The sequence below is a fragment of the Microtus pennsylvanicus genome, chromosome 5 (assembly GCF_037038515.1).
Source record: "Microtus pennsylvanicus isolate mMicPen1 chromosome 5, mMicPen1.hap1, whole genome shotgun sequence".
Classification (NCBI taxonomy): domain Eukaryota; kingdom Metazoa; phylum Chordata; class Mammalia; order Rodentia; family Cricetidae; genus Microtus; species Microtus pennsylvanicus.
Genome location: NC_134583.1, coordinates 28,807,793 through 28,823,706, shown reverse-complemented (window position 1 = coordinate 28,823,706; position 15,914 = coordinate 28,807,793). Strand labels below are relative to the sequence as shown.

Sequence of the window (15,914 nt, the reverse complement as noted above, 5' to 3'; positions counted from 1 at the left end):
GATAGTCCTCATCAACTCTTCTAAAGACAGAGCCTCACAATGATGGTTACACTCTTCACACCTCAGCTAAATACAGAAGAATGAAAACCATGTAGATAGTCCTCATCAACTCTTCTAAAGACAGAGCCCCACAATGATGGTTACACTCTTCACACCTCAGCTAAATACAGAAGAATGAAAACCATGTAGATAGTCCTCATCAACTCTTCTAAAGACAGAGCCTCACAATGATGGTTACACTCTTCACACCTCAGTTAAATACAGAAGAATGAAAACCATGTAGATAGTCCTCATCAACTCTTCTAAAGACAGAGCCCCACAATGATGGTTACACTCTTCACACCTCAGTTAAATACAGAAGAATGAAAACCATGTAGATAGTCCTCATCAACTCTTCTAAAGACAGAGCCCCACAATGATGGTTACACTCTTCACACCTCAGTTAAATACAGAAGAATGAAAACCATGTAGATAGTCCTCATCAACTCTTCTAAAGACAGAGCCCCACAATGATGGTTACACTCTTCACACCTCAGTTAAATACAGAAGAATGAAAACCATGTAGATAGTCCTCATCAACTCTTCTAAAATGTCTGTGGGCATTCTAACCTGTGAGTTAGCCATTGACTCTGCATTGCAAGGCCATGGAGAGAAGCCCTGGCCTTGTTGACTGCACACAGCTGCACAGCTGGCAGAGGGCCGTTTCCACGACATAATGTCAAGCGTTCTCTCACCAACTCGGTTTTTGAGAAAAAAAAAAATGGCATTCGCATTTCTTCTAAGAACAACTGACAGAAAACAAAGCAGGATTGAAAGCAGCCCCTACTCCTTTTTTTCACATTTGGCTTTTTATTTTGTTGTCTGGAACATTAACATACCCAGTCACAGAAACAGGGCTGCCAGGGACTACAGCAAACATACACGTAGAATCATTATTTCTGAAAGTCAGCTTATAGCTTTTTATGAGATTTGAACATAAGGTGCTATGGAAATGACTGACTTTGGAGTTTCTCTAAAGACCCAATTTTTACTAGCAAAATGAAAAGTCAATTATATTTGCATAATAAAGTCCAAACACTTTCAAAGCCATAGTAAGAACTGGTGTGATTTCAGAATTCACACGAAAAGATGCCATCGGAATTAAAACACAGAATTTGGGAAGTGAAATGTAGACATGCTGCTCCTATAGTTAAATGAGCATACAAAAGAACACAAAACAAAACAAAAACCAGTATTTGGTCACTTATCTTAAAAGGTAAGAAGAGAGCGAGAAGATAACATTTGGTAAACAGACGTGGCATTTTAGGCTGTCTATAGATTGGCAACCATTTATAAGCTAATTTAATCAAAACCATTTCCACATGATCTCATCAGCAGGCCATCTGAGCATAAATATTGTTGCTTCCCTTTAAAATGTCACTCTTGTGGTGACCTTTGCATCCTGTGTGCCATCTGCTAATAAACATGTCTGAAGACGTGCAGCTCCAGACCTCAGCTCTTGTTAACGTATTCATCTTTCAGACAAGCCAAGCACCTACGAGAGAAAGCCGACAATAACCAGGCGAACCCGGGCTCCATCACTCAGGACTGCAAGAAATCAAAGTCGGCCATCTAGCAGCTCCCAGAACCCACGGCTGCCACCGCGTCCTTATAAAGCTGTCAGCACGCATGAGGGTGTCTGTGTTCGAGGAAATGAATGACTAGTACCATTGTCTGAGTCTTATGTGTGTGAAGACAACACTGTTCTAACACAAGGATAATGTACGGGGTACTGTTTGTTCAACTGGGGGAAAATAAGACTCTGAGCATTTCCCTTGGAACTTGAGATCAGATCATAACTCCTTTGCCCAGAGGCAGCAGAGATCTGATCCCACTACCGGAGCTTAAAAATAACCATTAATGAAAGGTGTAAGAAACAAGGCTAAAGTCTTGAAATGATTCATAGCCGAGTTTGGGTTGGGTTCTGTCCTTAACGGTTGTTTTGTCGTGGCGATTGTGTCGTTATACTCTCTCGTTTGAAATAATGCTTGACAATTGAGAAATTTAACCACTGATGTGCTGTGGAATGTGATGGTTGTCTTCATATAGTCGCACCGTTTCTCCTCTTATGCAGATATTTGTAATCTTCATCTTGCAAACACACACGCACACACATACGCACATGCATATATGAATCACTTTAAGGTGCGTTGCACAAAGATGGATGCAAATAACTGTGTTGAGATCAGATCAGATGATCGACTTAAAATATAAAATAATGCTAGGAACAAGTAGTTTCCATGTCTTTCGGGACTTTTAAAGAGGCAAAATGAAACAAAACCAAGCAGTTGTGGGTTTTGCGCTACATGACGCCATGAGCCATCCAGGGGGCGTCTTGCCTCTGCACGTCTACCCCGTCGTGGAAATTGTGCCCACCCCCATCCGTGTGTTGTAGTCCCTCACTGTTTGCACCGAGTGTCTTCAGTAACTGCCTCTGGACTCAGGACAGTGAGTAGGATCAAGATAAACACTGTACATGGTGGGGACGGGAAAGCTTGTTGAAGCGTCTAGCTAACCACGCTCTGGTCCAGCATGTCGGAATCCACCGTGGGGCAAATGCAGTAAAGATTTGGTCGGTTTCCGTATGAGTTGTTGTTCTTTCATTCCCTCCCTCCCTCCCGCCTTTTAAATGCCAGGGCTGTGAAACATGTAGGGAAGGTCACCACCCAGCCTTGCTGTCCTGCCCAGCCGTGGAATTAGAGCTGGCTGTTTCTGTGAAACTGCAGGCAAGCCTCCTGGGTGACTGGGGCCTGACTGACGAGGGCCTGGTCCAGCCAGCCACTGTCATCGCGTTGTTCAGGCTTTCTCCTTATTGATTTGCAAACATTGTGCAATGAGAAAACACTATATGGTCTAACTGCTTGGTCCAACCTGACAATAGCAGTAGGATTATGTAAGATTTCACAAGCAAAACCACTACCCATCATGATCTGGCTGACTCACACGCGACTGCAGGATAAACAAACAGCACTATAAGGAAATAACTGCAGGGCTCCTGCTAATGACTCCCATGTGGGGAAGAAGTCTGCCGGCACCGGGAGGGCTGGGTGCCCTTGGAGGAAATGGGCTTGGTTACATAAGGCTGGGTCCCAGTGAAAAGAACAACACGTCTGTAAAGTCGGGGTTCTCAGAAGCTTTTGTTTGGGCACAGTTCTACTGCCTAATGAGGACACGGGGCCCCCTAACTCATTCCCTTGGCAGCAGGTAGGCCCTTGGCTTTGCTAGGACGTTGTCCCTGCAGCTTCAGCACCTGGATGGGGTGAGGGGCCCGCGTAAGGACTTCCTGCAGGGCCACCGAAGCATGGTGCTCCCTGCGCAATAAACACTGCCACCTTCTACAGAAAGAGTGAGCTGGGCAGGACTGTGGGAAGGTGGCAAGCTCAAGGGACACAGAACTCCTCAGTTCTCACGGCCCAGGTATCTGAAGCATTTGACCAGAGCTGTCTGACAAGGAGTCGCCCCAGGCTGAATCATGACCAAGCCTACAGAGCGTAGTCAGTGATGGTGGGAGACCGGCCATTTGCATACATTTTAATTTCCCATCCAAAATCCTGCACCCTCTGTCTTCCAGAACTGCTCAGGAAGAGGCTCTGGAGTATGTTCCTGGAACAGTGGCACTTCCTGTACATCTTTTGATTTTTCTTTCTTTTCCTTTTTTCTCCCCCAGCTGAATTACCAGGGCCTGCATTGGCAAGGCCCGCGGCAGTGCTCAGCTCCACCGCGCAATGTTATATATCATTGCAGGGGAAACCATTAAGTAGATTTATTGAGAGAATGTTTCTTCAGCACAAGGAGATCTTTTTGATGAAAAATGGAACTCATTATTCTTTAAAGGCCGCAGATTGACTTATCTCCTTTATCAATTACGGTGTCTGCTTTCAGCTTGTCTCAATCAGCCCAGAGCTTTGCAGTCACTTCCTAGGGCCGAGGCCAATGTGCTGCCCAAAAAAGGGTTGTTTTCACATTTTAATTAGAAATATAATATTGAACCCTGGAACTCCGACTATCTTTTCCACTACCACTTGCCAAAGATCAATGGTGAGACACCACCTGTCAGGCCATGACATGCATTCCTCCCCTTTCCCAGGGTAACCCTCTAAGAAGCCGTCTGGCGTCCTTCTCGCCAATATACATTCTGAGTTATGATTCCCCATCCCCAGCCCCCTGAAGTTTCGACCAACTTTGTGCACCACAGAGTGAAAGTAGATGGCTGAGAATTTTAATCTTGGGGCTCGGGAACGGCTCCTTCCGTAAAATGCCTGCTGCACACATGTGAAGAGCCGAGTTCTCATCCCCAGCACCCACGGAGAACCTGGGTAGAGCGGCATGCTTCTGTACCCACCCCACACACCTCACCCCACCCCCAGCACAGGGGACACAGAAATGGCAGATGGGTAAAGTTCTCAGCAGGACAGTCTAGCTAAAGTGCTGAGCTCTAAGGTTCAGTGAGAGACTTTGTCTCAAAAAGATAAAGTGGACAGCGATATGACTCTGCCCTCCATGTGCAAATACTTATATGTACACACACACACAGAGAAAGAAAGAGAGAGAGAGAGAGAGAGAGAGAGAGAGAGGGGGGCAGAGGAGACAGACACACACACACACACACACACATACACAGAGAGAAAGACAAAGACAGATAGAAGCAGAGAGAGACACACACAGGGACAGAGACAGACTTAGTTTATTATTCAGAGGCTCTCGGGATTCCTTGGTGACTTTGGAAAGTGTCCAAACCCACATACTGGTGTCTAAATCCTGCAGGGTGTGAATGAGGACGTTAACTGCCCAGAACTTGTTCCGAATCTTCCCTTTTCCAGGTTGGTCCTGAGCTCATGCTCCTCCTCCCTGAGCCTTGGACAGGCTGGGATGACAGGCTTGTGCCACCACACCTAGATTTCCAGAAGTGCATCGTATCCCACCTTAATGTCTTCCCTTCCCCAGTGCACACTTTCTAGAGGGAACGCTCTTTAACCTCACCAACATTCAAAGGCCAGTATCTCCTGCCTGGAACAGTACTTAATCCAGTAAGTGCCCAACATGGAAAGCTGGATACTTCATATGGTAAACACTCAATAAATGTTGACTGATTTAATATGACAGAATATGCTGACTCAGTGGGCTTCCTCCCTGATTGTGTGGGTGATGACCTGATAGAGAAGTCTGGCCCACGTGGCTCGAGCCTCTTGCCTAAGAGACTAAACTTCCAGCTGTCCTTAGCATGTAGCCTCATTGAAGTCAATTAACAGCTTCCAGTTTCAGCTTTTCAACGAAAACCTGGGGATAAGAATGTGCAGGAGAGCTGGGTGGTGGTGGTACATGCCTTTAATCCCAACCTTTGGGAGGCAGAGGCAGGGGGATCTCTGAGTTGGAGGTCAGTCTGATCTGCAGAGTGAGTTCCAGGACAGCCAGAGCTGTTACACAGAGAAACCCTGTCTCTAAAAACAAACAAAAACTATGCAGGCATGTTACATAGGGCCTGGGCAGATAACCCAGTGGTAAAGGCGCTTGCCACCAAGTCTGGTGACCTGAGTTCCATCCTCAGAACCCACATAGTAAAAGGAGAGCACTGACTCCTGAAAACTGTCCGCTGACCTCTCCTCTTGCGCTGTGACTGATGTGGACACATGTGCACACCACAAATAAATCCCAGCGCTCGGGAGGCAGAAGAAGGTGCATCTGTGAGTTCGAGGTCAGCCTGGTCTGCAGAGTGAGCTCCAGGACAGTCCCTCCAGAGCTACACAACACAGAGAAACCCTGTCTCAGAAGAAAAAAAAAAGAAAGAAAAATAAATAAGCAAACAAACATAGAAGTGTACATGTAAAAGGTAAACAGCATCCCCACGCATTAGTGGACAGCACAATAGCTTCTTCACCCACTCTAGGGATCTGTCTCCGGACTCTGAATGAACCTTCAGGACCTCGTTTTCACACGCATAAAACGATGACCCCTGAGAAGACTGCAGCTCTAAACTGACCTTCCACAGATTTTGTCTCTAACTGTTATGAAAATTTCAAACACTTGAAAGGAGAAAATACCCCTCTCATGTCAGTTAGGATCCTTCCCATTGGACTTAGGTGAGTAAACCTAGCCCTGGGAGATCTGGTCCAAAGCCAGCAGGGAAGTTGCACAGTGCCTACAGGCAATAGTCCAGATGCCAACTGGAGCCGGAAAGTGGAAGGCTAGGTGGGAACGAGGAAGCTCTCCCTGCCTCTCAATTCCCCCTTCCCTCTCCCTAAACCAGCTCCTGCTTCCTACTCGCACACATTGGAAAACATGGCCAGCAACAGAATCCAAGTATCCAGACACCTGAAGAAACACAGGCTTTCTCTCTTGACTTCATTCCAGAGTCTTAGGAAGTGCTCGCTACCCCAGCTGGCCCATCTTGGCCCAGCAGCTTGCCCTTGGTTTATTTTGTGAGACCATGACTGTCCCACCCGGTGGAGTGATCATCAGAGAAGACAGCACCACTGTTCAGGGACACAACCCAACCCAAGGCTGCCTCAGCTCTCTCCCACAGTTCCCTGGGAGGTTAGGCTCGTCGTTATCGAAGTAGTCGACGGTGAAGCTTAAATACCTGACTAACATTCCCCCAGATGTCACAGGCAGCTTCCAAGTCTGTGAAGGTTGCAGTGTTTTTGCTTGGTTGTGTTTAATCCTTTCAGTCTCTAGTTTCAAGGCTCTCCTGAACCGCAAAGTATCCGGAATGAGTCATAAAACTACCTAGAGCGAAAAGGAAAACATTTGCAGTGATCTTAAATTAGCGCATTTGAAATAAGCCTCCTTTCCTTCAGCTCGAACAGCAATAAGGAAGCGGGGCAAGGCAGCAGCATGGTCGTCCATCCTGGTCTCTACCCCTCAGAAAATGCACGACAGCTCCACGGCCTTTGTTTTCCTGAGAGGTTTTGGGCTGAAGGGAAGGTTGGATCAACAACTGAGATGAGGAGACCCAGAAGCAGTCTTGGTTTTATTTTCTTGCAAACTTTGCTCAGAGGTGTTCAGGGAATGGAAGAGACTCGGTTACTTGGGTGAGTAGGAGACAGACAATAGGAAGAATCAGAAATCTAGACTGCAAACTAAAGCGCCTGCCTTGGAGAAGAATGAGGAAACGTGATGCTCCGGAGGAGGCTAAGAGAACAGACAAGTCCATCTTCTCATCCGCCTCAGGAATGGACAGTAAAAACTCTCCCTTCTCCTCTTGAGCCTCCTGCGAACCTCCCACATGGAGTCATTTTCCAGAGCGATCCTTAGCCACTGGTTCTACCTCTTTCTCTGATGCAGAGCAAGGAATAAAGTCCACCTTCATCGACTCGGTGAGATTTGTAATCACCCAGCTTTGGCAAAGACCCAAAGAGAACCTCGTCTGTGAATTTCTGAGCGTAGGAAAATCAGAAGTCAGTTACTGCTAGAGTCCACTCAACATAACGCACAACAGCTCTTCATAAACAGCTCACTACAGCTGCTCTCTCCTGGACCAAGGGCCAGAACCTGGGAGTCTGCGAATATAGCTCGTCCTCTAGTATATTTTCAGCTTTCCCTAAATCCTATTTCTCAACCAACAAATATGGACGAAGGCTCCATCTTTGAATTAGTCCCAGAGGCAACCCAAATTAAGTCTAAAGTCCCTACCCCAAATGTTTCCAACCGGGAAGATAAAACAGAATGAAGATAAAGGGAGAAAATGCAAGAGGCTAGAAACAGACACACTTTAGGAGGAAAAGAACCCATGTCAGCTTCTGCTCCTGCAGGGTTTATGGAAGTAGTGGGGAGACTCAGGCCAATGATCACAAGTTTAGTACTAAAGGCCTTCTACCCTCTGGGCCTGCTTCTCATAAGGTAGGGCTTGGCTTGACCAACTCTAACCAAGATGCTGTAGGAATCCACTCTGTATGTTTTTCCCTGGGTGTAAATCCTTGTGAACATTGAGGCTTTCTCAGCATCAACCCCTCCATTGCCACCGCTTCTGACTCCAACCTGTCCAGCTGTGGACATGTTTCTTCTTCAGCCACCACCAAAGACGCACTTCTGGGTCTTGATAAGAGTTGGCGGTCTGGAGTTCCATTCCTATCACCTACAGGTAGCTCAGCTGCCTGCGATTCTATTCTTTCGGCCTCTGCAGGCACCTGCAGGCACATGCACAAACCTACACTCACACACATGTCCTAAAAACAGAAGATAAAAGGGTTGAGTCGGGGAGCAGGAGTCAGATTACTTTTATTCCACTCTTGGCCTTCCCACTCAGTCTCTAGAGGTGTAAGGTAACCTTAACTTCTCCGAGCCACCCTTCCCTCAGCTATAAAACTAGGGCAGCGGTGTGGTTCTATAGATTAAGTAAATTAGTTCTGTGAGTCAATACATCCAAAGTGTCTTGAGCTATATGTGGCCCAGAGAAAGCGCTCATAAACATGACTTATGATTGGCCAAAAGACATCAATGAATTAATCAATAAGTATTGATCAACTACTGTGTGCCAGAAATTATAACTAGGTGCTCAGAAGAGAGAGGACCAGGATGAATAAGCCCATCACTATTTTGTATCACAGAATTTTGGTCTCTTAAACATAATCATAAAACACACAAATAGATCTTACAACAAATTGGATGTTCTCAAAGACCCAGGGTAGGGAGCGTTTTCAGAACACCCCCTTGCGTCTCCTGCCCATCCATCTTCCACCTAGACAAATGCCTGTGGCTCCCAGGGCCTCTCAGATCGGTGTGAGAACAGCCCATAGGTGAGACCACCTTTCTCACAAAGGGATTCCACATTCCCCACACACCTGCCTTACCTCCTTCACTGGCGGGGGAGGTGAGGGAAGATGGTTAAAACCTGACAGAAACCTGGCAGGCAGGCACCATTCCTGGAGGCGGGAAGGTGCCTCTGAAACGTCGGGTTTAAGCTGGCCATGTGCTGTGTGTCCACACAGGGTAGGACGGACCATCCAGACTCTCAATTTGGAGAGTGGGGCGAGAGGCAATGGGTTTAGTGCTAGACTTACTGAGGCAGAAGCTGAAGTATGGCTGCCCAGGAGAGAGAGTACCGTAAGCAATGAGCACCTGGGTCAGTGATTTCTGCCTTAATAACCTTCCTCTAGATGAGAGGTTCTCCTCCTGCGGGTCAAGACCCCTTTGGGTGGCCACATATCAGACATTTACATTACGATTTATAAAAGTAGCAACATTACAGTTATGAAGTAGCAACAAAATAATTTCGGGAATCACCACACCATGCGGAACTGTGTTAAAGCATCATAGCATTAGGAAGGGTGAGAGCCACTCCTCCAGATGATTTCAGACTCAAGAAAAGCAAAGGCTAAGGGCGAATCTTTGGGAAACAGCAACACTGAAGGGGTGGGCTGAAGAAAGGTGCTTGTGAAGGGCTCGAGAAGGAACTGGAGTAGTGGGAAGAAGCCGGCTGAGGGGGGATGTTCAAAAGCAGAGTGAGTGGCTGGAGCAGGTAAGGAGACAGCCCATCAGCAACCACGTCAGGGGCCGTTTAACGAACAATAAACGTCCTTTCTTTTTAGCTAGCATACAAACTAATTGGTTATAACATTTCATACACATATCGTATGTTACTCGTAGTCACCACACCCCACCAAACATCTACATCACCTTCTTCCCTTTGCAGGACCCCTTCCTCTCTCTTCTGTTCTAATGTTTTGTTGTTGTTGTTGTTGTTGTTTCTGTTTGGGGGTTTGTGTATGTGTGTGTGTGTGCACACGTGCTCGTGTGTGTGTGTGTGTGTGTGTGTGTGTGTATACAAGGTCTTGCTGTATAAGTCTTGCTGGCTTCGAACTCATAATCCTTCTGCCTCTACCTTGCAGACCACTTTTGAAATTCCTGTTTAGGAAAGTGGAAAGGGAGATTCCAGGAAGGGAGTTTGAGTCTCCTTTTGGAGAACTAGATGGCTCCTCCATCACAGCCCTAATTCCAGTATCTTCTAAACACAGGATATCCTGCTGAGGCAGATATAAAGACTATCATTGTGTAACTATCTCTTCCAAATTGGACCTTTCCCTCCTGGAGGTAGCAGGCTGGCTTGGAAGACTTCAGAAACCAACAATAGGTATGGGGGAGACGGCTCAGCTGGTAAGGTGCCTGCTGCCCAAACATTGAGTATCTGCTCATTGTCGGAATGCAAGTAGAAGGCTAGGAATGTGGTACATGTCTGTAATGCCAGCCTCGGGAGGATGGGCAACACGAAGATCCCAGAAGTTCACTGGCCAGGTTCAATGAGTGACCCTGCATCAAAGACAAATGAAGGTAAAGAGAGATGAAAGGCATTTGACATCAACCTTGCTGCTCTACAAACACACAAATATGTATAAACGGCACATACAAGCACAGCCACGTAGTTCAGGAAGCTTGCGATAGCTATAGAACCCACCGGGTTCCTCCTTTAGGATGTTTAAACTGCTGTGGGTGGGGGCACTTTTGTTGGAGCCGCCTGCTGCTTGGGCAGGATCAGCAAGGATGCAGCTCTCATCCATGCAAAATGACCTTTTGCTTGATGCAGACGCTTGGGAGCCTCCTGCGGTCCTGTAAGTACCACCAGCCATCTAATTGGTTTACCAAACTGGAGTTGGATAGAATTGTTCCATTGGAGACGGCAACTCCACTCTGCTTTGGGATGGCCTGGAGGTGCTATCTGTGGAGATGCTCTGAGGTAGCACTCCTTCTCCCCTTGACACTGAGCTATGCTCCACGTGGGCTCCCGGTTGTAGCTCTGTCTGTTTTAGTTGCCTCCTGAGAATAGAGTCTCTGCCTCAAGAGTCACGAGCAGAGGGAAAACATTTCACTAAAGGGAAGCTTACTGAGGGATGCCTGGAGAGCTATGGAGACCCTGGGGTTGGGTTTTGTGAAGATGGGAACTCCACATTGTGTTAAGGACTGCATAGAAGATCACACTCCCCATTAAGCTCCCTTTTAATCTGGGCTGGTTTTGTAGTTGCTGAATCAATAGATGCCAGTAGGAGCCACATGCCAGTTCCAGGCCATTGGATCCAGGCCTCCTGAGTCTCTATGGGGCCATTCCCTGTTCCGAGTCTCTCAGCATTCAGCCACCCTTCTGTGAAGCGCCCGAGCCACAAGTGTGGCCACTGTGTTCAAAAATCTCGGCTGTGGTTCATGCTCATCATCAGCACCGTCAGCTGGTGGTGTGAGTGAGTCCTCCTGGCTGTTCTGACCCCAAAGCTCCTCTGTAATCTTAGGCCCAGCAGATATCACCAGGAGCAGAGACACCACCCAGCTGAGCTCAGTCGACCCCCAGACGGTGAGGACTACTACAGCCATTGCTGTCCTTGCCACAGCAACTCTGGGTGTCTTGTTATGCAGCAGTGGGTGACCAGAACTGTTTTCATTCATGTTCCCACAGCTTCAGCCCAGCTGCTGGAGTAATGGACACACACAAACCTTAAGTTACCTACTGGCTTCTTCTCAGTGGTAAGTGCTTTTTCCCATGACCCCTTCCAGTTCCATTTAGAAGTTCTGTTTGCCTTGGCCTCCTTGCAGGTGCATGCAGTGATGGCCTCAGGTGTGTGACAGAGGCAGCAGGGCGCTGGGGAAATTCCCCAGGGTGAGGAGCGCACCCTTGCCAAGTGAACTGTGAGAACCTCTTGGACTGGACCCATCCTTAAACAGACAGTTGGACACAGAACTCATTTCTTCCTAGTCTTCATAAAAGAAGGCCGAAAGTCAAGGTGGCTCAGATGGCCGTGTCCCCACTCTCCTATACTGAGGACCGATTTTAGTGATAGGGTATGAGGCTTAACCATAGTAACTATATTTTAATGACTGTGTGTGTATGTTTGTGTGTTCATTCGTGTGTGTGTTTGCAATGTGTGTGCTCATTCATCTGTGTGTGCAATGTGTGTGTTCATTCATGTGTGTGTACAATGTGTGTGATTATTTGTGTGTGTGTGCAATGTGTATACTCATTCATGTGTGTGTGCTGATTTGTGTGTGTGCAATGTATGTGTTCATTTGTGTGTGTGTGCAATGTGTGTGCTGATTTGTGTGTGTGCAATGTGTATACTCATTCATGTGTGTGTGCAATGTATGTGTTCATTTGTGTGTGTGCAATGTGTGTGCTCATTTGTGTGTGTGCAATGTGTGTGCTCATTTGTGTGTGCAATGTATGTGTTCTTTTGTGTGTGTGCAATGTGTATACTCATTCATGTGTGTGTGCTGATTTGTGTGTGTGCAATGTATGTGTTCATTTGTGTGTGCTCATTTGTGTGTGCAATGTATGTGTTCTTTTGTGTGTGTGCAATGTGTATACTCATTCATGTGTGTGTGCTGATTTGTGTGTGTGCAATGTATGTGTTCATTTGTGTGTGTGCAATGTGTGTGATAATTTGTGTGTGTGCAATGTATGTGTTCATTTGTGTGTGTGTGTGTGCAATGTGTGTGATCATTTGTGTGTTATATGTTTATAAGTATTCAGGAACACGGGACTTAGAATGTGTCGAGGTCAGGAGACCACCTTGGCTGTCATTTTCACCTCCATCTTAAGACAGGACCTCATTGTCTTTTCCCAATGGGGACACCAGACTAGCTGTGCCCTGCCTTTCTGGGAAGGAAGTCTCCTATTTCTGCCTTTTATCTTCCTTCAGAAGCACTGAGATTATAGAAGTTGGCATTACTCATTTGGTCTTTTTTGTTTTGAGGATCTATGTTATTTTTATTTATTTGTGTGTGTCTCTGTGTGTCTCTGTGCGTGACAGTGCAGGTACCCATGAGGCCAGAAGAGGGTACCAGATCTTCTGGAATTCGAGTTCCAGGCAGTTGTGAGCTGGGAACTGAACTCTGATCCCCTGAATGCGGAGCAAGTGCTCTCAACTGCTGAGCTCATCTCCCCAGCCCCTCATTTAGCTTTGGTGTGGGTTCTAGAGACTGGAATTCAGCTTCATGCTTTTATGGTCAGTGCTTTTACCCACTGACCCGTCTCCTCAGCACACAGTTGTAGCTATAAGTCTCTGACTCCCTTCGCCCCGCCCCCGTCACTGTGAGCCCTGCTCAGCCTGTAACCTGCTCCACATACCCTGAAAATCTGAGGTTTGATCTCTGGGGAAGAGTCATCAACTGCCTTACCAGACCCTCCTTCACACATCAAGGAGGGATTGGGAAAGCCTGAAGCACCTTCCTCCTTATCTCTCATGGGATTTATGTGGGAGATCCTTCTGTATATGTGTTGCTTTTATTGGTTGATGAATAAAGCTTTTTTGGCCTATGGCAGGGCAGAATATAGTCAGGCTGGAAGAGATAGAGAGAGAGAGAGAGAGAGAGAGAGAGAGAGAGAGAGAGAGAGTAGGCAGAGTCAAAGAGACGCCATGTAGCTGCCGAAGCAGAGAGACACACCGGAACCTTACCCATGGACCACAGTCTTGTGGTGATACAGAGATTAATAAAAATGGGCTAATTTAAGATGTAAGAGTTAGTTAATAAGAAGCCTAAGTTATTGGCCAACCAGTGTTGTAATTAATATAGTTTCAGTGTGATTATTCGGGTCTGGGCAGCCGAGAACAAAAGAGCAGTTTCCGATTACATGGGAATCCCTTGTACCCCCGTTCCCGCCCCACCAAAGCTGGTTTACTAGGAGACTGTGGTCCTAGGACCAACACTTTGAGCTGCAAAGAATGCTGCAGAAAATTGTGGATAATCTACTCTGCCTAAATTCCACCTTTTTTTCTATGTTTCAATAATAGTTAATAAACATGCTTAGACTCTTCAATAGAGTAAATTAATTTATGACAAAACTAATTTGGGTAATGATCATATACCATTGTTATAACTTTGCATTTCAGACCTAAAGGGGTTTCTAGCATAATGCTTACATTGTTTTTATACTGTCTGGGACATAAATGATAGCAGGAAGATCCCATTACTAGGGAAAATAAAATTAAACAAGGTGATCTGCGGTGAGTTATTGTGTTATGGAATTCATTCCACATCCAGGCTTGGATGACCTCATAAATTGTTCTTTGGGTTGGCAATGTCATCCTAGCCTGCTAGATTGAATTATTTCCTTGTAACTCAGACCCCCTGTCTAGTCTGTAATGAAGAACACCTTGTGTGTCTTGGCTGGCACAGGGAGTAGAGTCAGATACCCATAGTCGTAGGAGTTGTGGGCCCTGCACTTAGCTATATGTCCCAAAGGGACAATTGGCAATATTGTTCACAGCGCATTGTCGCCGTATCAGTAAGGGAAGACAGATGGGAGAGGGTCCATAACACTGCCGCGGCCTGCACAGGGGTGTACAGAAGATGAGGTTGGACACAGGCTTTCGAGATCTTATACTAACTGAAGAACAATGAGACACCACCCCGCATTCCAGGCAACTCAGAAAGAGGGCCCAAGGCTGATCAAACAGAGCCCACCTGCGACAGTCTCTGGGAATTCTCTCTGGCGGGGGGCGGGGAGGGGGTGCCTCACATACTCGGAGGGTGAAAACAGCTTCCTCGGAGGAGGAAGGACCCTCCGAGCCTCTGATCCGGAGGTGGTAAACAGGCTGACGAGAAAGGACAGCAGTACTGCTGGAGCGGCTCCTTTTGACCCTGCGGGGTACAACAAATCACTCTCAAAGCCACGTCCCCTTTCTTCTAAGTGGGAGAGGGGACACATTTCCCTACTTGACACAGAGCCAAACTCTCCAAAGGCTTGCGGTGACCTGACCCTCAACCTCGGGGTCAGAGCCAGGCTTGCTGACGGTTTATCATTCGCTCTCTCTGAGATCCTCAAACAAGCCAGCTGTGGAAGATCTATTGTCTCGTTAAAGAGCATGGAATAGGGTCCAGAAATGATACTAGCTGATAAAGCCAACGGCCTTAGCCCACTGGCTGTATCTGCGAGACTACAGGAAACCTGTCACTGAGAGCCCCAATAGAAGAGCGGTCCCCACCTCCCAGCACCCTACTTGGCCACTCTTGCTGAATGGCAAGCTAGCTCAGAATTTGGGCTCGTGCCTTTCAACACATACTTCTGTTGGGATGAATTGTCTCCTAAGCCAAGCAACTGTCATCTTGGGGCATGCAGCTTCGATCCTTTGCAAAAAATTTTCCCAACTGGGTTTGTTGACAGTTTACACCCCTACACTGATGGGAGGAGAAGGGGACCAAGTGTTCAGCCACTCCTTCCTGTAGCATGCAACTCCGCTTTAATTGCCCCACAGCCTGCCAGAGGGGTTATAGTATGGCTATCGGGAAGCCCTCATCCCTAAGAAAAGCCTTTCCAGGTGTAGCCTGTTGTGCTGGAGAACACCTCAGCTCTGTAAGGGAGCATAATAAACTCAGTGGTTCCCCAGAATGAAGGCTGACTGTGGTGTTGATTATGTCTCCTCCAGGGAAGAAATTTTAGCAACCACCTCTAAAATGTCTTCTTTTGATGAGTACCTCAGAAAACCAAGTTTTATTTAGAGAGAAATACTCACCAGGCAACAGCTATAGGTAGGGTGACCAGTCATTTGTTTGCCTCGAGCCAAGAAGGATTCTGGGACATATGACTTTTAGCCCTCAAACTGGAAATGCCAAGAACAATGGGACAGGAGTAGATGGAGCAGCTGGGTTCCCATAATTCCACACAGGCTGTATTGCAAACACAGACTGTCCAGCAAGTCTGGGAGATTTTGACAATTCCTTCTTACTGTCCAGCATGACTAAATACGAGATCTAGGCCCGTGAACCTATCAGAGACCTTTCTGTAAACTGTGTCTACTAAAGAAAACCTGTCAGGCAGTAGCATACTTTAATTCCAGTACTTCGGAGGCAGAGGCAGGCGGATCTTTGCAAGTTTGAGGCCAGTCTGGACTACAAGAGCTAGTTCCAGGACAGGCTCCAAAGCTACAGAGAAACCCTGTCTCGGAAAAAAAAAGAAAAGA

The 15,914-nt window shown here is 46.9% G+C and overlaps 1 protein-coding gene across 10 annotated transcripts in view; it reads left to right on the top strand.

Annotated features, from left to right (window-relative positions):
- Positions 1 to 2,624, top strand: part of Stau2 (staufen double-stranded RNA binding protein 2) — a 332,068-nt gene extending 329,444 nt beyond the window's left edge. For all 10 annotated transcript variants that reach the window (XM_075971430.1, XM_075971425.1, XM_075971427.1 and 7 more), the window contains one exon: positions 1,522 to 2,624. In XM_075971430.1, coding sequence (XP_075827545.1) covers positions 1,522 to 1,615 — 94 coding nt within the window. In that variant the 3' untranslated portion in view covers positions 1,616 to 2,624. The remainder of the gene's footprint in view (positions 1 to 1,521) is intronic.
- The last annotated feature ends 13,290 nt before the right edge of the window (positions 2,625 to 15,914 follow it).